This window comes from Podarcis liolepis (genome assembly GCF_965112155.1).
Source record: "Podarcis liolepis genome assembly, chromosome: 1".
Lineage (NCBI taxonomy): Eukaryota > Metazoa > Chordata > Lepidosauria > Squamata > Lacertidae > Podarcis > Podarcis liolepis.
The window spans coordinates 8,747,552-8,771,831 of record NC_139554.1 but is presented as its reverse complement, the minus strand read 5'-3'; the positions used below and the strand labels follow the sequence as shown (position 1 = coordinate 8,771,831).

Below are 24,280 nucleotides of genomic sequence, written 5' to 3'. Positions count from 1 at the left end.
CGCAGCTGTCGGGAGGTCAGGTGAGCATCACCACTCCCATCCAGCCACTGTCTGCTGCTGGTTATTTTCTGACACAGGTGGAAAAGCAGTCTGGGGAGGGAGGCGCTTTTGAGCAGACAAATGAAAGAAAGGGAGAGGGTTAAGTAGCCCCTCTCCCCGCCACTCTTCCAGCTGTTAATGTCCTCCCCAAAGGCTGCTTTGCATTCTGGTTGTTGTTGGTTTTTTATGGGCAGAACTGATTGCACTACCAATAGTCACATGTTAACTGGAGCCTAAGAGTCCCATTTGGTCCAGAGTATCCTACGCAGTCCTGGATTTGGGGGGGGGGGAATCAGGCATGCTTCATCAACCTTAAGAAACTTAAATCAGTTCATTCATTTCAGTCTCTGATCGAAGATATAAAATGTGAAATTATGGAACAAATTCTCCTGGGCTGTAACTCAAATTGGGAAAGCAAACATCTGGATACAAATGCAAATCAGTGTCAAAACTAGCGTTCGTTCCTCTTGCAGCTATTTACAATTTGTTCGATCCGAAAGTGAAACTGCACTGTTTCTGAAAGGAAAAGAAAGGAAGTCAAATGAGAAGGGTTATATTAATTCAAAACAGGGATGCTACAGGAGTTTCTGTGACACAGGTGATTTTATTTATTTATTTGGTACATACTATTTGGTACATACTATTTGGTACATCTTGTGTACCTGAAGGCAGTGTGTACTAGGCTCTGACCAGACCCACCTAAACCTCTTTAGCTTATGGAAGGTGGCTACGTTATGTACCCTCCAATAGAAATAGGCAAATCTGTCTTTTTTGGATTCCCTCCGTTTCTCATTTTTCTAATCTTAAACTCTGTTCTTCAGATTTCCATAACAATCAGTGATTTAAAATGAAATCCTCGTGAAAATTCACCAGCATTTTAGTGCAAACTTCTAATAATCACATTCTGGTATGCAGTTTTGTCTAATCTGCACATATAATATACAGAGCAATTACCCCTCATATATTTTTACACACTGGTTGCTTGGAGAACTCCCATCACAAAATCTGGAGAAATGCAAATTTCAAGGGATAGCTGTTTGAGTTCACATATCGATTTGAGATAAATTAGATAATTTATCATTAAAACTCAAACAAAACTACATTTCTTCCCCATCACGAATCACAGACTACGTCCCAGGTTTCCAGAACTGATTGCCTACAAGATCATTCTTGCCATCTACCCATTCAATTTTTATTCTCCCATCTAAGCAACACAGCTTAACAACAACAACAACAAAAATCAACGATGCCAAGGGCCGAATTAACTAAGAATTAACTTCATTCCTATCCCATTTCAGATAAGAACTGTTTTCTAATACACCATGCATGGAGGGGAAAAGGTGGAACCCAGAGCCACTTTAAACATCTCGTATCAATGATCCGAGTGCAAAAATATGGAATTGACACAGTGCCAGATCAATTTGGTGGTTAGAGTGCCAGGCCGATCCAGTTTCAAATAGGCACTTAGCCATAGAGTTCATTGGGTAACCTTTAGCTAGTTGCCCTCTCTCAGTCTTACCAACCTCACAGGGTTGTTGTGAGCCTAAAAGAGGAGGAAAAGAACCACACATATGACACTAAGCCCTTAGAGTAGGGCTTGACTGCAGCCCCCATCACCCCCGACCATTGGCCAGGCCGACTGGGGTTGATGGGAGTGAGGTCCATTTAGCCCCCCGCCCCATAAAATATTTGAGGGAGCTGGACCCCCTCAAAGTTGATGGGCATTGCCATTCAGATGGTGTGCATGTGATTGTGGTCCTGTGATTATGTGGACTGTGGCATACCTGTTGTCCCCCCCCCCCATATTTTATTCAAGTTGGCACCCCTGGCCACAGGTTAGGCAACCTTAACTTAGGAGGACAGGTGGGATAAAACCACTAAAACCCAGGCAAAAAATGGAGAGCTATTGTTGGCTCTTTAGAAGTCTTCTTCCCCTGCTGATACGTGTATTCTGTTTTTGGTCCTTTATTTTCAGCCAGAGGAGTGACATAGGGGAGTCTGCAAAGCGCAGCTCACACCAAGAGAAAGAGGAAGACAGTGTGCTCAGTCGCATACCTGCACTCTCCTTGCTGGTGTGGCAGGTTTACGTGGTTCGAGAGGGGCCGCTCTGTGGTGCCCCGTGGGCTGGAAGGTTGGCCGAGGCAGCTCTGACTTGCCTGATGGCGACCTCCGCATGGATGCTCCGAGGGTTACACACGCCCTGTGTGGCGTTCTTGGATTTCTTACCTGAAAGCGGAACTGTAAAATTGGCACTTTTCAAACTTAGGGTCGCCATTGTTTTACACCAGAGGTCGGCAACCAAAGGCCCATGGGCCGGAAGCAGCCCATGAGGGTCGCTTAACCGGCCCATGAGCCGCGCCTGAATCGAGCTGCCAGCTTGGCGAGTCCATGCGTGCTGTGCTAAACCGGCGTGGCGTGGTGCAGGGACTCTCTTCCACAGCTCCAGAAATCACTTCTGCGCATGCCCAGATGCTGGAAATCGCATCTGTGCATGTCTGCAGTGCCGGAAATCGCTTCTGCGTATATCCGCACTGCGGGAAATCACTTCTGCGCATGCCCAGATGCCAACAGGGTCTGGCCATGCACAGAAGCAATTTCCGGCACCACGGACATGCGCAGATGCGATTTCCATTGTTGCGCTGCACCGGCCCGGCCCAAGGAGGATCTCTGCGGGGGTGATCTGGCCTATGCCCGGTAAGCCTTGCCGACCCCTGTTTTACACCAAGCGAGAGGAGTCAAGTTTATGAAAGGGAAAACAAGGCTGCAGGCAGCTAACTGAACCAGGCTGCTTCTTTGGGCGATTCTGCCTTTAGATGATGTTTGGTTTGGGACTGGTCCCTGGCGCCGGACCTGAACTAGACCTTGACACTGCAGCACATCGTTAAAACTGCAGAACTCCCTCCCACAAGAGTCTGGGATGGCCCCCAACTGGGATGGCTTTAAAAGGGCATTAGACAAATTTATGGTAAGGTAAATGTAAATGACCCCTGGACGGTTAAGTCCAGTCAAAGGTGGCTATGGGGTTGCAGCGCTAATCTTGCTTTCAGGCAGAGGGAGCTGGAGTTTGTCCACAGACAGCTTTCTGGGTCATGTGGCCAGCAGGACTAAACCACTACTGGTGCAACGGAAAAACCGTGACGGAAACCAGAGCGCACGGAAATGCCGTTTACCTTCCTGCTGCAGTGGTACCTATTTATCTACTTGCACTGGTGTGCTTTCAAACTGCTAGGTTGGGCAGGAGCTGGGACAGAGCAATGGGAGTTCACCCCGTCATGGGATTCGAACAGCCGACCTTCCGATCAGCAAGCCCAAGTGGTTTAGACCAGAGTGCCACCCATGTCCATATAAATTCATGGAGGAGAGGGCCCTGATGGCTTTGCTCTGCCTCCACAGTTGGAGGCAGCAATACTTCTGAATGCCAATTGCTGGAAACTGTGCTCTAATCCTGCTTGAAGAATTCTGGTTATCCAGTGCGAAAACAGGATGCTGGACTAGGGGACCCTGTTGTGCCATCTTCAACCAACCAAGTGGAAGACCTGAGACTTAACCCAGAGAAAAACAAAGAGCATCATGGCCCATTTACACTCACCTTTGACGGACTCGCTCCCAACCAGCTCATCCACAGAATGAGGGACGATAAAGTCGCCCCCATATAAATAGTTGATACCCGCGTTCAGGTTCACGTTGGCTATCTTCAGGGGACAAGGCTTGGGGAAAGTAGTCTGCAGCATGGGGAATCCACAGTCTATTGGAGAGTTGGCAAGAGGAAAGACCTACATGGTGAGACATCAGGGGTATTAGTAAGTCTCGACTCTCAGGCTCGGAAATGCCGCAAAGAAACGGGGAGGGAAAGTTACTTACCCCAACTACTATGGTCATGTGGGCCCCCCCAATCGTTCTACCAGGACACTGAGGTCCAGCTCTGAGGGCCTTCTGGTGGTTCCCTCGCTGCGAGAAGCCAAGTTACAGGCAACCAGGCAGAGGGCCTTCTTGGTAGTGGCGCCTGCCCTGTGGAACGCCCTCCCACCAGATGTCAAAGAGAACAACAACTACCAGACTTTTAGCAGACATCTAAAGGCAGCCCTGTTTAGGGAAGCTTTTAATGTTTGATGAATTACTGTATTTTAATATTTTGTTGGAAGCCGCCCAGAGTGGCTGGGGAAGCCCAGCCAGATGGGCGGGGAATGAATGAATAAATGAATAAATAAATAAATATTATCTTATCATCATCATCATCATCATCATCCCCTGGGCTAAAAAGGGTTCCTCAGTCCTGCTCTCATTTCAAAGCAGGATGCATTCCCATTCTCCTTAGAAAAATATTCTACCATGTGCAAGACTGCCTTACAATTCAGAAGTTTCCTCCCAGTGTCCAGTCTGAGGCTGTGACAATTTTATTTCTGCTGGTTAGCGCACTCACCCATTTTCCCCAAGCTCTCAGTCCAAAGAGATCTGCCTTGACTCCATTTCCCTCCTTTTCACAATTCAGTACAGTACAGCCTGCAAAACTACAATCCCCATCAGGCTTTGCTCCTCTCCTCTCTCACAAGATTCCACCGCCAAGGGTCAAGGGCTACGCATTTGCCTCAGTGCCCTCTGTAATTTATTTATTTTTAAATGCACTTCCCAGCATGTTTCTGCCTTTCCCTGTTGGATTTTCCTGCAAAGTTCAGTGGATTATGTTGGCTTTGCTTTAGCATGAGCTGAAGCCTAACTTAGTCATGCTCATTAATGTTAGTGGGTCTACTCTTGAGTAAAACATGGTTGCATTGCCAGTCCCCAGGTTTCCACCATTCCATCAAAGGGTGGAATTAAATGTCACACTATGACCGATATCCCACTTGCGCAAGCATTTTGGCTTGCCAGACGGAACGATTCCCCCTCTTCCCGCACTGTGTGCTGTTTTGCAGGCTCCCCCAGTGTTAACGGAGAAATCTGAGGGCTCCCTTGGACAAAAAACAAGGACACCAGCCAGGAATACCAGAGCAAAACAGCAGCCAGTAGGCTTGGTCTTTATTGAAGACTGTCACGACAGGACTCCCACCTGCCACCAGGTGAAACAAGATGGAAGCCCTGAACAAAAGAAGACCCCAACTTTTATTAGCTACTAATCCCCCAAGCTACACCCCTAGAACTACATCACAACTACATCATGATTGCATCATTGACACATCACAAAAAGGAGGGGTTGAGGGAGGAGTTGTGGTGGTAACCTGAGTGTCTGGTCACCTGGCCGGTTCCACCTTTCCCCTTCCCCATGAGTACTTTCCAGAGGACAAAGGGGAGTTTGCAGTATCCTGCCCCCAGAGGGAAGAGCTGATCATTGTCCTTTGTCTCAGTCCGTGCTGAATCCACTCCCATATGCAAGTTCTTTGTGACCTTGATGGTCTTCTGTCTGGGACCATCACGGTTGGCATGCCAACTGGGTAGGGCTCCTGAGTACGTGTTGGTACGCCCAAGGGATTATTGCTGCCCTGTATCAAACCTTCCCCCTTTGATAGTCCTTTCTTCATGGAGCAAAATAAAAGTGGAACAGTGTAGATCCGATGTACGGTTGATTTTCTATGAATTTATAACAGAAACATCGCGTATGTCGTGTGTGAGAGTGTGAGTGTGTGTTGAGTTTGTACAAACTAAATGATTGGGGGGTGTTTCCTGCAGCACCAGCACAGATTTTTTCTTTGGTGGGGGAGGAAGGAGGACGAGGCCCCATTGTGCAAATGGAAGTCCTTATGCGGGGCTTTTGCTGATGGGCCTCTTAAAGTGAACCCCACCTTTAGACCGTGACCAAAAGACCAATGAATTTTAAAATAGTTAAACCCAGTTGAAATACGAACCCTAAAAAACGGACAGGAGATTTGAGAACTGGTGCATCCCCTTCCCCCAGGTGAGCTCCCCCCAGGATCACATATACCGTATTTTTCGCTCTGTAAGACGCACCAGACCACAAGACGCACCTAGTTTTTGGAGGAGGAAAACAAGAAAAAAAATATCCTGAATCTCAGAAGCCAGAACAGCAAGAGGGATCGCTGTGCAGCGAAAGCAGCAATCCCTCTTGCTGTTCTGGCTTCTGGGATAGCTGTGCAGCCTGCATTCGCTCTGTAAGACGCGCACACATTTCCCCTTACTTTTTAGGAGGGAAAAAGTGAGTCTTATAGACCAAAAAATACGGTAGTTAAACCTGGTTGAAATACGAACCCTAAAAAACGGGCAGGAGATTTGAGAACTGGTGTATCCCCGTCCCCCAGGTGAGCTCCTCCCCAGGATCGCATATAATTGGTTTGCAAATGAGCTGAGCTATATTTCCCCCCAAGGAGGAAGTAGATTGGCCCATTCCTCTGCTAATATTTTCTGGTTGCAGCCTCTGAAAGCGGCAAAGCAAAGAGGTGAATGGGATCCTTCTGAGCATGAGGGGCCCTGTTGCATGCAGCTGGGTGCTGCCTCCCCAGTCCTCCGCAGCTGTTTCCCTGCTAAGGGAAGCAAGGGTGAGCCACAAAATTTTTTAATGCTCCCCCTTTCCACTGAGCCGAGTATGACTGGGCACCTACATCTTGCTTCTGAGTCTGAGCCCAAGAAACTATAGATGCATCCCTTTCTGAAACTGTCGCCAGTTTACGTTGATTGTGTTTAACACCAGTGCTCCCTTCTCCGCCTTCGGCTGCAGGGTTTAAAATTCGCGCTTCTTAATATTCCTAATTGGCCTCAGCCCAGTATACCTGAAGGAGCGTCTCCACCCCCATCATCCAGCCCGGACACTGAGGTCCAGCACCGAGGGCCTTCTGGCGGTTCCCTCACTGCGAGAAGCTAAGTTACAGGGAACCAGGCAGAGGGCCTTCTCGGTAGTGGCGCCCTCCCTGTGGAACGCCCTCCCACCAGATGTCAAAGAGAACAGCAACTACCAGACTTTTAGAAGACATCTGAAGGCAGCCCTCTTTAGGGAAGCTTTTAATGTTTGATGTATTACAGTATTTTAATTTTTTTTGGAAGCCGCCCAGAGTGGCTGGGCAAGCCCAGCCAGATGGGCGGGGTATAAATAAATTGTTGTTGTTGTTGTTGTTATTCCACACAGAAGCATGGCCTGCCCGTGACTCATAGAGATAGGACTGAAGGAATGAGGAAAATACAACAGGCCCCATAGAATCAGGGGCGGGGGGACCCCGAGTCTACAGAACCTTGGTTCCTGGAACAGTTTGATGGGACTGTAATACAGTCATACCTTGGTTTGCAAATGGCTTAGTTGTCAAGCAAATCGGCTCCCAGAAGTAGGTGTTCCGGTTTGCAAACATTTTTCGGAAGCCAAACATCCATTTTGGCTGTTGGCGTTATTTCCGGGGCCAATCAAAAGCCGTTGGATTTCGAACACTTTGGAAGCTGAATGGATTTCCAGAATGGATTGAGTTCGAGAAACAAGGTACCACCATACCTGCTAGGACTTCAGCCCAAATCTTGAATTGGATATGCACTTGGCAATATCTTGCAGGCAGGCAAAGCTTGCAGGAGGTGGAGCAAAAGACTGGTATTCTCCCGCATGACGTCACCATGTTCCGCCCCGTTTTACCAGCCCATCTTTGCTTCTCCAAGGGATGCCATAAACTAGGGGTGTCTCCGACTTATAAAAGAGTCAGACAGGCCCGGCAAATGCATTAGGCAGTAAAAATTTGCCGTCAGGGAAAGATGGCAATCAACGCCTGCCGTACCATTGAATTGATTCAGGGGATTTTGGGAACAATCTGTACGTTATTTGGCTCATCGTTATAGCGTTTCTACCCTCATGTAGGGGTTGGGATGGGGGCTAACGTTTTGGTTTTCTGCTTCCATTCCCAAAATGTTTCCGGAGCACCTTGGAAGAAAACAAGTCGCTAATTAAAATGCTTTCTCCTGTGCAAAATTTCCTGTGGCATTTAACACCAAAAAACGTACTTTTCAAAGAGAAACGACAGAAGATCTCGCTTCTCAACTTTCTAACAAGCACTTAGGAAAGAGCAGCTTTGATGTCGCGAAGGAAACCGAGAAACCGTTTGTTGTTCCACTTCGGTGGCCTAATGAGATAATGCCTCAGTTCTGTCCTAGCTAACGAGGCAGAGCATCTTCACTGAAGCTTTCTGAAAAACCCAGAAATCTCTCTCTCCTAAGAGAGGGGAGGCCTTAGCACTCTCTCGGCAGCTGCACTAATACGGCCATGTTTTTTTATTTTTAAGTGATGTCCAACGTATAAAAAGCATAGGTCAGTTTGGAAATAAAGGCATTTACAACGTGCTGCAATCCGCTTCACAGCACTTAGAAGCCTTGTATACAAAGCACCACATCTTCAAGCAGCAAAACACACACACACACCAGTGTTCATTTTTGCAAGGCAGCCCGCTGAGCTCTTGGCTCTACAAAGAGGCAGGCGCTGCTTCTGATACTGTAAACATGGCAAAGATGTCGCCTAATGTGTTTGTCGGACTGGGGCTTGGGGCGTCATAAACTGAGCGAGTTTTCACGCAGACTAGAGCAGCCTTCGCCAACCAGGTGCCCTCCAGATGTTCTGGACTACAACTCCCATCAGCTCCAGCCAGATTTGGGAGTCGTGGTTAAAAACATCAAGAGCACCAGGTTGGCGAAAGCTGGGCTAGAGACTGCGGGTGGACATTCCTAAATTACACCCCTAAATTTTAAAAGGCTACCAATAGTGTTGTAGTCAAAGGTAAAGGTAAAGGGACCCCTGACCCTTAGGTCCAGTCATGGCCGACTCTGGGGTTGCGGCGCTCATCTCGCTTTACTGGCTGAGGGAGCTGGCATACAGCTTCCAGGTCATGTGGCCAGCATGACTAAGCCGCTTCTGGCGAACCAGAGCAGCGCACGGAAACGCCGTTTACCTTCCCGCCGGAGTGGTACCTATTTATCTACTTGCACTTTGATGTGCTTTCGAACTGCTAGGTTGGCAGGAGTAGGGACTGAGCAACAGGAGCTCACCCCATTGCGGGGATTCGAACCGCCGACCTTCTGATTGGCAAGTCCTAGGCTCTGTGGTTTAACCCACAGCGCCACCCACGTCCCTGTTGTATGCAAATTACGTATGCACAAACATGTATTGCAGAAGCACAGGAATGCACAGAATTATAGAGTTGGAAAGGACCCCAGTCCAGTCCAATCCCGTGCAATGAAGGAAGAAGGGTGTAAGGCCATTAAGCTCAGAGTCTAAAATAAGGGTGGGAGCCTGTGGTCTTGCAGGCGTCAATGGACTCCAACTCCTACCAACCCCCAGCCAGCCCAGTCAATGCACGGGGGTAACATGATGGGGGTTGTAGCTTAGCACCATCTGCAAGGCCACAGGTTTCCCATCGCTGGTCTGAAATTAACTGCTTGCATATATACAACTTCTTGTGTACACACACATGCACACCCATAGAAGCTCTGGAAGCACGTCGCAGCGTACTCAGGGACTGACAGTGTAATTATATTGCATGCACTTCCTGACGCACGTATTGGAATCACAAGAGCTTAAAAATCTGGTGTGGTCTTGTTTACGTTACACAAGCGTACAAACCTCCTGCAGGCAAGTGTGAGGATTTGACCTTACACCGAAAGCGGTAAGGAGAAGCTTGTACCGCACATTGTTCAGTCTTACCTCTCAAAGCCTCACTCGATCGATCGCATAAACCAGTCCGCCATTCTCCTTCATCCCTCCTCTGCCATCCTCCTTCATTCTCCTTCTTCTGAACCCTGTCCTTTGCCCAGCCACATTCAATTCATCCTCCCAAAATCTCTGCCAGAAGTCATTTCTTGGCTGTACCCATCTATATGTCAAGTAAGGTCGATGAATGGAAGTGAGAGCTGGACCATAAAGAAGGCCGACAGCCCAAGAACTGATGCTTTTGAATTATGGTGCCAGAGGAGACTCTTTAGAGTCCCATGGACTGCAAGAAGATCAAACCGATCCATTCTTAAGGAAACCAGCCCTGAGGGCTCACTGGAAGGACAGATCCTGAAGCTGAGGCTCCAATACTTTGGGCACCTCATGAGAAGAGAAGACTCCTTGGAAAAGACCCTGATGTTGGGAAAGATTGAAGGTACAAGGAGAAGGGGACGACAGAGGACGAGATGGTTGGGCAGTGTTCTCGAAGCTACAAACATGAGTCTGACCAAACTGCGGGAGGCGGTGGAAGACAGGAGTGCCTGGTGTGCTCTGGTTCATGGGGTCACAAAGAGTCGGACACGACTAAACGACAACAACAAGGTTGGTGGGGACTAATTTGAATGTCCCCCGATAACGAGGGTGGCAGCGGGGATGGTTCACCCAGAATAAAAAGTGAATCGCAAGCATTCGTTCAATGTCATTTGGTGCTGCAGGAAGGTGGGTTTTTTTAAAAAAAGAAATAAAGAGAGGAATGAACTGACTTTGCAAGCCCCGCCAGAAAGTGTTATTTTGGTTCTTTGGGTGCACAAGGATTATCATTCCAGACAGGTAGCAGGACCCAGGGAGGGGGGTGGTATGTGCCACTTTGGGACTTGACAGTAGCTCAAGGTAGCTGTGCCACTGTGTGGAACTAAAGAGCCCTCGTTACTGAACTGTCACAGATACCAGCACCCAAACATGGCTGCCCCTGAATGCGACTCAAAAACATGCTGAATTTTTAAACAGGATGGAAGAAGAAAAGAAGACACCAAAGGCAATTTCTGAGTTGATAGACTCACATCTGCCTCGGTCCTCCCCAAAACGGTAAGAGGCCTAAGCAGATCTTAATTATAATAATTGTGCTTTACTTGCTGTTCTAGCAAATGGACTTCCGCCCTTGCCCTCTCTTCTGGAGTGACTGTTACTCCGTCCAGCACCTGAAGGTTAGGTAAGTGGAATACGAGGAGCGGGCGGTGGCAAATCTTGCGGGACACCTGGGATGGGGAGAGAAAGGAGACGATGGTGAAACTCAGGTGTTAAATCAAGTGCATTTTGCTCACATCCCTTCCAGAGGTTCAGGTTCAGGTTTAGGCCCTACAGTTAGCTAGCAGATTAAAAAAAATCCTTCCAGTAGCACCTTAAAGACCAACTAAGTTAGTTCTTGGTATGAGCTTTCGTGTGCATGCACACTTCTTCAGATACACTGAAACAGAAGTTGCCAGATCCTTCTATATAGTGAGAAGGTGGGGAGGGGTATTACTCAGAAGGGTGGTGGGAATGGGAGATTGGCAGATAGCTGAGATGAGCCTGTTGACGACTCTTAACGACTGCAATAGGTCTTCCAGGAAAAGGCAAGGGGTGAGAAGGTGAAAAATGGCTAGTCATGTATAATGAGATAAGAATCCAATGTCTTTGTTCAGACCAGGTCTCTCCATGGTTTTAAGTTTATCTCATTATAATGTCAGGCCTCTTTGATAGCACTTCAGTCTTAAGGCAGCATCCTGCGAAGCACTTACTAAATAGATTGTGCATAGTTAATGAGATGAAGGTAAACCTCAGCTTTACTTACCGGATTTCCGTATATCGAGAGCTCTTTAATGCATGGAAGACAATCAAGTTTTTCAAGTTCTGACAACTCCTGTCCCAAGATTAAAAAAGGTTGTATTCAAGAGCCATTGAAAGCTTTCCTGCGGAATGCAAGCACTGACAGTCTTATGCAGGAATCTTCATACAGCTTTGCTATGGAGTCTTTCAGGGATCTCTTTCGGTAGGAACGGGGAGCCTGTGCCCCTCCAACTACTGGAGGACTGCAACTGCCACCAGCCCTAGCCAGCCTGGGGAATGGCCAGGGATGATGGGAGTAGTGGTCCAAAATCTGGAGGGCTGCAGATTTCCCAGTCATATTCCAGTCTATTCAAATCATGATTGCTAATTCCCAGTTGACAGATAGCGGCACAAGATCCATTGCAATTAGGGATGGGGCAGAAATTTATTCCAGTCCCCATTCAAAGGCAATCCTACCTAATTTGCCCTTCCCAAAACAGTGAGTCAATCTAAACACAACCATCCTTTCAAATCTGCACTCCTCCAGATTTTTGCAGTTCTCCAGCCAAGCTTACCAAATAAAATGCATATACCAAGGTAAAGTATGCAGTCAAATGCTCACATAACATAGAAGCATGCATTGCATTAGGGAAAATTCATTTGCAAAAAATGTGTGTTCTAGCCAAAGCTGGATACAAATCATTAGGAGGAATTTGCTGATGAATCTTCAAGAGGGTTTTTTAAAACAAGAATTTGCAAACTGATGCGGAAATTGAAGAACTGCACTTTGGAAAAATGAGAAATGGAGAGAAACCAAAATGGATAGATTTTCTCTTTCCTAATTGTAACGGCCAAAAACAAGCTGAGTGCAGAATTCAGCACTGGAACCTTTCTCATCCAGCCTTCCCCAAGTTGGTGCCCCCCAGCTGTTTTGGACTGCAGCTCCTACACATCTGGAGGGCACCAGGTTGGGGAGGCTTGCTCCGCTCTCTCCCACCAGAGCCACTGTACCTGAATTCTGTTGAGGCCAAGGAAAAGCTTCTGCAGCTTCACCAAGCAATGGAAATTGTTCAGTTCTCTCAGGCGGTTCTCCTCCAGGTGAAGCGCCACCAGGGAGCTCTGCTTAGCAAACGAATTCTCGTGGATTGCTTTGAGTCGGTTATGATCCAGCACCAATTCCTGTAGAAGTTGCAGGCCGTCAAGCCCCTCAATCTGGCTGATCTCGTTGCCTGCAGTGGCAAGAGCAAAGGATGTGGGGTGGAACAAAAGCAGTCAAGTACAACACTTCCTGTTTGCCCAGAGCGGACACACAGGGGGATGTTGCTCCAGCCAGGAGGACTTCCTGTCACACCTGGTCTGGAGCATTCCTCCCCCTGCGTGTGACCCGGTAGATGGGCGTGACCCTGTGAGACCCTGTAAAAAGGGCCAGTCACGCAGCCATCCTCCTCTTGCTCTGTTGACTTCTTCAACTCTTGATGCTGTTCTCTTGATGTATTTTGCTGTCTGCTGGCTCTCAGCCAGCAGCACATGGGCTCATATCCCTACATGGGATGAACCCACTCTCTTTCCTGTAATGTAGTGGTTGGGAGTTACTCGTGCGTAATCCTGCCCCATCTGAGCATTGGTTTGCCTGGTTAAACCCTCCGGACTGCACAGCCCATCTCAGCGTGGCTGCCCTTAGTCACTCGTAGAATCTGTCTGTGGGCGTTTCTTAAAGCGCTGCCAACATAAGAGTTGTTTGACGCCTAAGCGTCTCCGCCTCTCACTGCGCGGGAGTCTCCTGCGCAGGGTGGGCGTGGGCAGCGGGGTGCTTGGGCTCTCCTCACTAACTTCCAGCGAAGAGTCCTGGAGCCCCTGCACCTCCCTGTCCTGTTGCTCTCCTGGATCCCTGGTGTTACACTCATTCTCTTCCCCTTCTTCCCAGCTGAGTCTCCCCCTAGCGCTGGGACCTTCTCCTGCAGAATCAGAGACCCTCTCCTTCTCCCGTGCCTCTGATGTCAGTTCCCTGACATGTAACTACAAGCTAAAACCTGCTTTCAGGGAACCTACTGTGAACTGAATGTAAGTACTGTAAACTTCTTGTTATACTTTTAAAGAAGACTGTTGTGTCTTTGTTCTTTTGAAGAGGGAACAAAGGGGATTTACCAGGATCAAACCCAATCTGGACAAGCCAGATTGGATTGCTTAAGTTAAAATTTACCCACGAAAGAGGACTTTGTATTTTTATTTTTATTTAGTTTGTTTTTTATAGTAATGTATTATGAAAAGTCTTAATAAAACCTTATAAAATACAACAGACACAGCAACACACATATGCACAGTGCTATTTTTCTAGAAAAAGAGGTGCCGGAACTCACTACAAACCCTTGTTCTCTTATATTGGCAATGGCGCCCACCTGAGAGGTGCTGGAACTGAGTTCCGGTGAGTTGTGGCTGGAAAAAAGCCCTGTATATATAAACACACAGACACACACAAAACCCCACAAATCAAATGGTCTACCTCTGGCCTTGTTTAGAAGTCTGCAGTGGCTTCTGGGAAGCGAATGGGTAACATTTAGTTGGGGACTATATATACTACAAGCTGAGTCTGCAACCAAATGTTGCTGTGCTCCAACTCAGGGTTCCAGCCCACCCACCCCAGACCTTCTTACAGACCTCTCTTCCATCTCCCCTCCCCCCCAAAAAGGTATCGTGTGAACACGTGATAATGACTGTTTATACTACTGTTGTTACTTACCCTGTAGGAACAGAAACTTCAGGTTTTTTAGCCTGCTAATCTGCAGCGAGGCCAAACTGGCAATCCCATTGTAGCCAAGATGGAGAACTTCTAAGCTCTCCATTATCGGAGGCAAGCTTTCATTGGCTCCCACGTCCCTGAAACAACAAGGGGACCATGTCAGGGGACAGAGCTCAGCCGCCGACTGCCAAGAAAGAAATTTACATACCGCTTCCCCCCACCCCAATGCACAGAGTTTTGCTAGAGCTTTGAAGCAGGGCTGGGCGAGGACACCCCGCTGCTGTTAAAACAGCAGAGCTGGAACCCCCACCATGGACTTCGGGCATTAACATGGAAATCCACTCTTCCCCCAGCAAAATGCCTGACAGGAGGAAAAGTGGAGCAGCTGGAAACCGCTGTTTGCTTCTGTTTAGTAAAAGTTTTATGACAACCCCTTGGCAACAGCCCTTTGCTGCCAGGGCAAAGTGGAGCAAGACATCAGAATGCAATACTTCTGCCACTCTGCATAGTGTCAGGGCTCGGCCAAATGGAGGTTACTTCTGAGGTTTCGGCGCACTTCCTCTTTACGGGTCTGGCATGCCAGGTTAAGTTAACTGAGGTCCAGCGCTGAGGGCCTTCTGGCGGTTCCCTCGCTGTGTTACAGGGAACCAGGGAGCTTTTACAGGGAGCCAAGTTACAGGGAACCAGGCAGAGGGCCTTCTTGGTAGTGGCACCCTCCCTGTGGAATGCCCTCCCACCAGATGTCAAAGAGAAAAAGAACTGCCAAACTTTTAGAAGACATCTGAAGGCAGCCCTGTTTAGGGACGCTTTTAATGTTTAATAGGTTACTGTATTTTAGTGTTTTGTTGGAAGCCGCCCAGAGTGGCTGGGGAAACCCAGCCAGATGGGCAGGATATAAATAATAAATTATTATTATTATTATTATTATTATTATTATTATTATTATTATTATTATACAGCAGCGCACCCAGGGGAGTGTTCCTGGGTGCATTATCAGCAGGAAGCTTCAGCCATTCCTGGCCCCTTGACAGGCCTACCTGGAGAACGCGCGTTTGTGTGCAAACTCACTGGTCATGTTCCTACATCGCATTTTTAGGTGTTACAAAAGTTGAGTGCCAACCCTGCTCTCTGCCAAGTGGTGGCAAGAGACTATGAGGTTCCAGGCACTCACCCAGGGTTTTTGTTCCTTTGGGGAACTGAAGATGTAGCGGGGACTGTCACAGCTTTAAGAAATATGGTTTATTCACCCATTTACACCTTCAGTCTGCATGGAAGGAGTCCAAATCGCGCCCCTTAAGAGGTGCCACCTGTGGCGGCTGCCTCATCCTGCCTCGCAGGCGGACTGCCTGTGCTCTGAAGCACAAAGAGCAAACACTTCCGATGGCCATTGCTATGAGAATACTCATACACAGAAGAGGCCTGAGATGATTACTGAAAGCAGGCTGAAAGGGAGGACTTAATTGCCTTAAGAAGGAAAGGTCATACTGATACCCCCGCGAATCAGACAGTGGAATTAAGCAGTTTTTAATTAACTAAAGGGTTCAAGGACTTAATACCCCGACTGATAAGCCTGATTAAGGTCTTTCGGAGATATCAGACCTGCAAAACCCACACATATCTTTTGCCAGATGTTTCTGAGAAAAGCACAAAAGCCTCACGGTACACCTGGACCAAACTGACCGAGGAGAAGGCTGGACAAAGCAGTCTGATTTTCATAGATTAAGCAGATATAAGGGGCTCACGCGTCTGGAACAAAAGGCCGAGATGCAAGAGAGATTCCATTTGTTTTCTCTTCATGCCTCCGCCAGGAACTTGTCCACAGTATCTCAAGGCCTTCATTTACCAGTCTGGGTCGTTCACACACCAGTTCCCCTCCTCTGCACCCCCATCAGAATGTGCCCCAGAAAAGGCTCCAAATGGAGCTGTTGACTAGGGGGACCCAGGGTGTCTGACTTGGGAAGCAGGCAGCCCCCACTGTAAATGCATAGAAATGGTTCTCCCTCCATAGACCAACCTCCCAAAGGGGAAGCGTCATCCATCTGGGTTTCACAAAGCAACGGTGCTTCTAGATCGGTGTCAGAACACCCATCCATCTTCAGCAGCTCCTGCTGGACTTATCTACGACATACCTGTTTCCTTTGGAAGATCCTTGCTGTCCGTAGCCGCTGGATGTCACTTTCTGGTACAGCAGCTGCCTGTTGGTTAAGTGATTTGAAACCTTCTGCCTGGGAAGGATCGACTCGATGTGATTGTAGTTGAGGCAGAGGACCTGCATAAAAAAGGGAGCTGGAGGATATCAGGTGAATTCAGTTTGGCCATGTAAAAAGGACCCATAATTGACCCTCTGCATTGGGTTGGAGCAGATGACCCCTGGCATCTCTTCCAACTCCTTAATTTTCTATGATTCTATGACCTAGGATGGGGCAAGTAGCGCAAACAGGGAATAAAGATAGATCCACAGTTCTGACCTGCTTAGTCCTAGGGTGTTGTGGACTGGTTAGATGCAGAAGAATGATGAGAGTGACCAGCTGGGGAACCCAGAACGGAAGAAGGCTGAGAACCCGGAGAGTGGTGGTGGGACAACGATGAGGGGGCAGAGGGAGAAGGTCTCCCAGAACCAGAAGAGGCAGGAAAAGGGCGGAGAAGAGACATGCAGGCACAGTCTCCAATTGCTTGGGGGAAATCATGGAGTGGAAGGGACGTGGTAAAGGGAAAGGACTCCTGGACGGTTAAGTCCAGTTGAATTTGACTATAGGGTGTGGCCTTCATCTCTACTTTCAGGCCGAGGGAGCTGGCATTTGTCCACAGACAGCATGACTAACGTGGTGACAGAAGCCAGAGCACACAGAAATGACGTTTATCTTTCTGCCGCAGTGGTAGCTATTTATCTATTCGCACTGGTATGCTTTTGAACTGCAAGATTGGCAGGAGCTGGGACAAAGCAACGGGAGCTCACTCCGTTGCATGGATTCGAACTGCTGACCTTCCGATCAGCAAGCTCAAGAGGCTCAGTGTTTTAGACCACAGTGCCACCCGCATCCCTACAGAGGGGACTTAGGCAGCTGTGAGGAGGTGGGAACCTTCAGTCTCAAGAGCTGCTTCATTAAGCCCGACACTACTATGCCGATCCCGTTTTGGCTAATAAAGAGTTAACTCACACAGTGTGATTTACTGCTGCCTCACTCCTGACAGCAGCCTTTTGAGCCGGGATGGGAAACCTGTGGCCTACTGTATCCAGCTCCCATCATCACTGTCCACTGGTCCAGGCTGGCTGGAGCTGATGGGAATCCAAGAACGTTTGCAGGGCTGCAGGTTCCCCACCCCTTCTCTACACTTCTGAGGCTACTACCCCTGGCTGCTACTATCCTTGACATTGCAAAGCAATGTATGGACTTCACAGCATTCACCCTTATAATAATCTGTGGAGGAGGAGAGAAAGAAGACTGAGACGGAGGACTGAAAACTGGGGCATAGTTGTAGTAAATGGTAATAATTATTTTTTTTAAGTAAGTCTGAAATAGCCCTCGCACACCCACACCAGGGCCATCTATATCTGCACTCTATTCCCTGTGAATGAGAGGGGAAGAATAGGAAGCACAGATGACTCACCTTGATGTTAGGGAGGTAGACCAGGCCACTGAAAGAGGTGAGGTTGTTGTTCTGCAAATTCACGCTGGTGATGTTCTTAAACTGGTCTGCTGGCGCAAGATCCACCATTCTGAGTCAGACAAAGGAAAGAAAGAAAGAAGACATTTGGAGAGAGCGGATGGTAAATAAAACCTGGTGCTGTTTCCCGCCCTGAGGCATGCTCTAAGGAAGTACCGACAGAGCTTTTCTTTCCCTTTTCAAAGCAAATGGAAAACATTTTGGGAATTATAGGGACAGAACTACTTAAACCATACAGAAATTTATTTATGTGTGCTACTACAGCAGCAAGAATGTTACTCGCCCAAAATTGGAAAGAAGCAGAAGTCCCAACAAAGGAAAAATGGATACAAAAACTTATAGAATATGCAGAAATGGTGAAACTTACCAAAGAATAAGAAATCAAGATAACAAACTTTTTATAAAAGAATGGAAATGGTTTATTGAATATTTACAGATAAACTGCAAAAAGATAAAAATTATTATAATAACCTGCAGTTTTAGCAAGAGTATATATTTAAAGTAGATAAGCAAGTGAGCAAATTAAATGAATTTGGATATGCCGAAGATATAAAAAACAATAATAACTTTAAGGAACCGCAGAAAGAGGGGGAAGGAAGTCAGGTTTTGAAATGTTAAAGTGACTGTAAAATTAAGGAAATGTATAAACCTGAAAAGCATAAATAAAAATTAAAAGAGAGAGAAAGAAAACAATGGTCTAGGAACATAGGACGCCTCCTTACTCCAGGTCAGACCAATTGGTCCAGCTAGCTCCATATTGTCTTCTCTGACCACCACCAGCAGCAGCCACTCTCCAGAATCTCAGACAGAGGCTTTCCATGTCTTCTACTCATTATCTATTTAACTGGAGATGGTGGCGATGGAACCGGGTACCTTCTGTGTGCAAAGGCTGTGCTCTGTCATTGAGCTACACTCCCTCTCCAGGCATGCAAGCAGTGGCATAGCAAGGTCAGGTGGTACCCGGAACGAAAAATTTCTTGTCATCCTCCCCCACACTGAATTTGCGACGAGGAGTCTACCTGCCGCCCTACAGGGCAGAGTCTACCTGACACCCAGGACAGAGCGCACCCACCTTGCTCCACCCCTGCATGCAAGTCCAGCTTAGACCAGTCCCAACCACCGCATGTTTCATACACACACAAATCAAGGCACCAGCCCTTTCATTAAAAGCAGATAGTTCCCCAAAGCCTGCTGGAATAAGGAGGTCTTCTTCACATACCAGTGGAAGGACAGCAAGGAGGGAGCCAGTCTGGCTTCTCTAGGGAGCTTCCCATCCCTAGCCAGGCATGGTGGGAGCTGTACTTTTTAAAGGGATTCAGGGACAATTAGTGGTAAGCGCCGATGTGCGGTTTCAGGAACTCTGCTGACAAACAGAGCTGGGCAGCTGCCCACGGTCCTTGTCACTCGTGTTAAAAATATTACTGACCTGATCATAGAGGCCGTCCAATTTAATTCTTGCATTTTGCTGAAGTTGGAATGGCCCAGTCTTTCCGCAACCATATCCGCATTAAGTTTGCCCCCAAATAAATCTTTAGCGTTTTCAGTTTCAGCTGCTTCCTGCATTGAGGACATTAATTTATTTATTTTTAACTGAGAGCCGAAATGAAAGTTAGAAGATTGAAGGTGGATGTTGGAAGAATCAGGACAGAGATAAGAAGAAAGTCGTTATTCGCAAAGTATACACAGCACATCTGTGTTCCGCTCCTTCCTCCTGGGCCGTGTTCAGAAAGTGGTGGGGGGGGGATGAGTGTTCAGACCCCTGGGCTCTCACTTGTGGGGTGCCTCAGGGTTCTGTCCTCTCCCCCATGCTATTCAACATCTACATGAAGCCGCGGGAGAGATCATCAGGGGGTTTGCGCTGGGTGTCCATCAATATGCGGATTATACCCAGCTCTACCTCTCAAATCAGAACCAGTGAAGGCGGTGAAGGTCCTGTGTGAGTGTCTGGAGGCGGTTGGAGGATGGATGGTGGCTAACAGATTGAGGTTGAATCCTGACAAGACAGAAGTACTGTTTTGGGGGGACAGGAGGCGGGCAGATGTGGAGGACTCCCTGGTCCTGAATGGGATAACTGCCCCTGAAGGACCAGGTGCACAGCCTGGGAGTCATTTTGGACTCACAGCTGTCCATGGAGGTGCAGGTCAATTCTGTGTCCAAGGCAGCTGTCTACCAGCTCCACCTGGTACACAGGATGAGACCCTACCTGCCCGCGGACTGTCTCGCCAGAGTGGTGCATGCTCTAGAAGAAGAAGAAGAAGAAGAGTTTGGATTTGATATCCCGCCCTTCACTCCCTTTAAGGAGTCTCAAAGCGGCTAACAGTCTCCTTTCCCTTCCTCCCCCACAACAAACACTCTGTGAGGTGAGTGAGGCTGAGAGACTTCAAAGAAGTGTGACTGGCCCAAGGTCACCCAGCAGCTGCATGTGGAGGAGCGGAGACGCGAACCCGGTTCCCCAGATTACGAATCTACCGCTCTTAACCACTACACCACACTGGCTTTAGTTATCTCTTGCTTGGACTACTGCAATGCACTCTACACATTTGAAGGTGACCCGGAAACTACAACTAATCCAGAATGTGGCAGCTAGACTGGTGACTGGGAGTGGCTGCCGAGACCACATAACAGCGGTCTTGAAAGACCTACATTGGTTCCCAGTATGTTTCTGAGCACAATTCAAAGTGTTGGTGCTGACCTCTAAAGCCCTAAACAGCCTCGGTCCTGTATATCTGAAGGAGCGTCTCCACCCCCATCGCTCAGCCCGGACACTGAGGTCCAGTGCCAAGGGCCTTCTGGTGGTTCCCTCACTGTGAGAAGCTCAACAATTTTGGGGGTGTCCTGGTTTTTCCTTTTTGAAATATGGCAACCCTACATTTGCCCCAAGGTCCCAATATTCAACACAATATTCAACAAAGCACAATATTCAGCACTGACTCTGTATTCTCTGCTTGGGGCTGGCTGCCTTCTTTGCTTATAAGACATAAAAGTTTTATACATATCCTTTACGTAGAAAAGGAGCTCACCACTGCGGTGCCGTCCAAGGCTTTCAGAGATGGGATATGGAAAATTACAAAGAGGCGGTAGTTATCCTGCTTCCAAACGATCAGGTTTCCATACATGTCCAGGATGACCAGATTGTTTAGACCCTGGAAAAGGAGGCTGGTGTTATCAAGCGACTGGTTCTCCCACTTTCCACCATTCCACTGTGTGAACCCTACTAGTAAGGAGTTGGATGCTCCAAGCTTAGACCGCATGGCTTAAGCAAGTCATCATTGTGTTTCTATACAATTTAGAAACTCTCACCATGTTAGAAACTAAGTCTTACTGCCTGTGTTTTCTTACTGCTGTATGGAAAAGCACATGAATCTGACCTTTGAAGAGTCTGTAAGTAAACCACTTTTAACCTACCAAACGTGTGATTTCTTTCTACGTTAAGGGAAGTAAGGGGAACTTTGGAAGCAACTTAGAAGGGGATATCTTTATCGGTGAAACAGCTTATATTTCCACGTGTTACTTTGCTGTATATTTTGTGATTTTAAATCTCTACTGGGGCTCTCTCACCAAAGAGCACTGGCCCCAAACCTGGATCTAGGCATCCAGAGAATTCTATTTTTATAACATTACCATATTTTATATTTAACCAAATACCAAAAACAAGAATTTCAAAGAATAGCTGTATTTCCGTTTGAGGGGGAATGGACTCAGTGGTTCACAATCCCTTCTCTTTGGCATGACGCCACACACTCACAAGAGTTTCATTCAGGTAGGTAGCCGTGTTGGTCTGACACAGTCGAAATATATACAAAAATTGTCCAGTAGCACCTTAGAGACCAATTAAGTTTGTTGTTGGTATGAGCTTTCATGTGCATGCACACTTTTTGAGATACACCGAAACAGATGTCACCAGACCATTATACAGTGGTACCTCGGGTTACATACGCTTCAGGTTACATACGCTTCAGGTTACAGACTCCGCTAACCCAGAAATAGTACCTCGGGTTAAGTACTTTGCTTCAGGATGTGAACAGAAATCGTGCTCCGGCGGCACAGCGGCAGCGGGAGGCCCCATTAGCTAAAGTGGTCCTTCAGGTTAAGAACAGTTTCAGGTTAAGTATGGACCTCTGGAACGAATTAAGTACTTAACCTGAGGTACCACTGTATATAGTGGGAGGGTGGGGTGGGGTTTTTCTCAGGAGGGTAATAGGAGATGGGTGATTGACTTTCATTCACGCTTTTAAAGTGGTGAAGTCCCCCCCTTTACCTTCAGCTGATATATTTCTTGGTTGGAAGAAACGTAGTTGTTGCTTATGTAGAGTTCAATGAGCGCATAGGCTTTTTGCAAGCCCGCCAAGGAAGTGATCCGGTTGTTCTCCAGAGAGAGATAATGGAGGTGAGACAAGTTATCAAAAATATTCCTCTCCAGGCTGGTGAGGTGATTGTTGTTGGCGCTCAACCTCATGAGCTTGCAGAGCTTCGAAATGCCTGGGGAAAGGGAAAAGAGAATGTTTCTGGTGAGAGCTGTGGACACAAGGGAGCGAGCTTTCTCCGTGGCTGCTTCCATATTGTGGAACTCCCTCCCTTAACAACAACAACAACAACAACAACAACAACAACAACAACAGGGATGAAGGCCAAGTCCTTCCTGTTCAGACAGGTCTTTGAAAACCAAAGTACTGATCACTGGTGGAAGACTGGCAGATGCAACTAATTGACTACATGGAGATGGCATGGCGGAGATGACTGGCAGAATCCGAGACCAGGGAGAAGAGCAAGTGGAAGAAGATTGGGGGAAATTTAAAATCTATTTGCAGAAATATTGTAAAATTTCTGAATGTTGATGACATTGAAATGAACTGTGGGGGTTCTAGCAACAAGATAAAATTTAAGATTAAACCAACAACAGATAAATTAAGGGCTATGAATTTGCTGAACCAACTTTTAAAAGGGATACAAGAACGGGGGATGTGAGGAAGTCAGGAAAATATGTGAATTTAAGATATAAAACTAAGAAAGAGGGAATTTTTGTGTTTTTCCTATATGTGTTTTTTCTTTTTTATTATTAGTTTTTTAATGTATGCATTTTTGTATTTTTGTGCTTAATGTTTGATTGTTGTATTTTGTAGTATGTATTTTGTATTTTTATCTCTCTTTTGTTCTTGTCTCTGTATTTTTTCTTTTATACTGTGCATTGTTAAAACTTAATAAAAAAAAATTACAAACCCCCCCCCCCAAAAAACCAAAGTACTGATCACTGGGTGGCCGTCAGGGCGAACTATCTTAACTGCTGGTTCTAAATGTTTTTTGGTGTATTTTAACTCAGAAATATTGCTCTTAGCCAGTTTTTCACTATTACTTTGCTTTTGAGAACAATGTTTTGTAGACGTTGGAAGCCACCTTGAATCCTGGCTTGGGGAAAAGGCAGTACAGTCGTACCTCGGAAGTCGAACGCCTTGCGAGATGAACCTTTTGGCTCCCAAATGCCGCAAACACAGAAGTGACTGTTCCGGTTTGTGAATGTTCTTTGGAAACTGAACATCTGTCACGGCTTCCGTGGCTTTTGATTGGCTGCAGGAGCTTCCTGCAGCCAATCGGAAGCAGCGCCTTGGTTCCCAAACGTTTTGGAAGTCAAATGGACTTCTGGAACGGATTCCGTTCGACTTTGAAGTACCACTGTATATTTAAGTACGGTACATTAAATAACTAAAGAAACCAACAATGACGATAATTTCTCAAGAGGAGACAGAGAAATCAAAGCAAAGGGACAAAATTGTCTGCCTCCCCCCGCAAATTAAGTAAATAAATAAAAAAGAGATAAGAATAATTAAAATGCTTGCTGAGGTCACATTGATGATGTTGTGGCACATTCTAGCGATACAACTGGCAACCCAACTGAGCAATAGGCGGGGCTTCCACGAATTGACCAATCACATCACAGGGAACTTGGTTCTGGAAGCTTCTCCTAGTTTTCAGCAAATCCGAGAAAAGTTAAGATTTTTTTAAAAAATAAGATGAAAAAAGGTGTGCTCTTTGCAATTTTGCAAAATATACTCTTTAACCACATGAAAGGTACACCCTGGGGTTAATTATTAAAAATTTAACTTCCTAGTTTTAAAACGACTGAAGGTTTTGACGTATTTCTCAGAGTACTGGTGGTAAAAAAATACCTAATTTAAAACAACTGTTGTTCCTGGGAAACCGGGAATTATGTTCACATGTGGCGGGGGTGTAAATATGTACAATTTTTCTAGCAAAGGTTGTATAAGAACTTAACAGAAATCACTGGGTTAAAGCTGACCAAAAGTCCAGAGGTAGCATTATTATCAATTCACAATGGGGTGGAAGGTTCACGGGTTATGAAGGACTTGCTCACAAATTTATTGACAGCTGCACAAATTATGATAGCTAGGAAGTGGAAGGGG

The 24,280-nt window shown here is 46.9% G+C and overlaps 1 protein-coding gene across 4 annotated transcripts in view; it reads right to left on the bottom strand.

Moving 5' to 3' along the window:
• Positions 1-351: 351 nt before the first annotated feature.
• The window catches only part of LRRC9 (leucine rich repeat containing 9), a 70,037-nt gene continuing 46,108 nt past the window's right edge, over positions 352-24,280 (bottom strand). For 2 of the 4 annotated variants that reach the window (XM_083516956.1, XM_083516954.1), the window contains 12 exons: positions 22,123-22,343; positions 20,885-21,007; positions 19,291-19,421; positions 17,808-17,916; positions 16,328-16,467; positions 14,199-14,335; positions 12,473-12,690; positions 11,487-11,555; positions 10,786-10,911; positions 3,629-3,812; positions 2,095-2,277; positions 352-555 (listed from right to left, as the gene is read on the bottom strand). In XM_083516956.1, the coding sequence (XP_083373082.1) occupies positions 2,123-2,277; positions 3,629-3,812; positions 10,786-10,911; positions 11,487-11,555; positions 12,473-12,690; positions 14,199-14,335; positions 16,328-16,467; positions 17,808-17,916; positions 19,291-19,421; positions 20,885-21,007; positions 22,123-22,343 (1,613 nt within the window). In that variant the 3' untranslated portion in view covers positions 352-555; positions 2,095-2,122. The remainder of the gene's footprint in view (positions 556-2,094; positions 2,278-3,628; positions 3,813-10,785; positions 10,912-11,486; positions 11,556-12,472; positions 12,691-14,198; positions 14,336-16,327; positions 16,468-17,807; positions 17,917-19,290; positions 19,422-20,884; positions 21,008-22,122; positions 22,344-24,280) is intronic. The other 2 variants (XM_083516953.1, XM_083516955.1) reach the window with 1 other exon arrangement.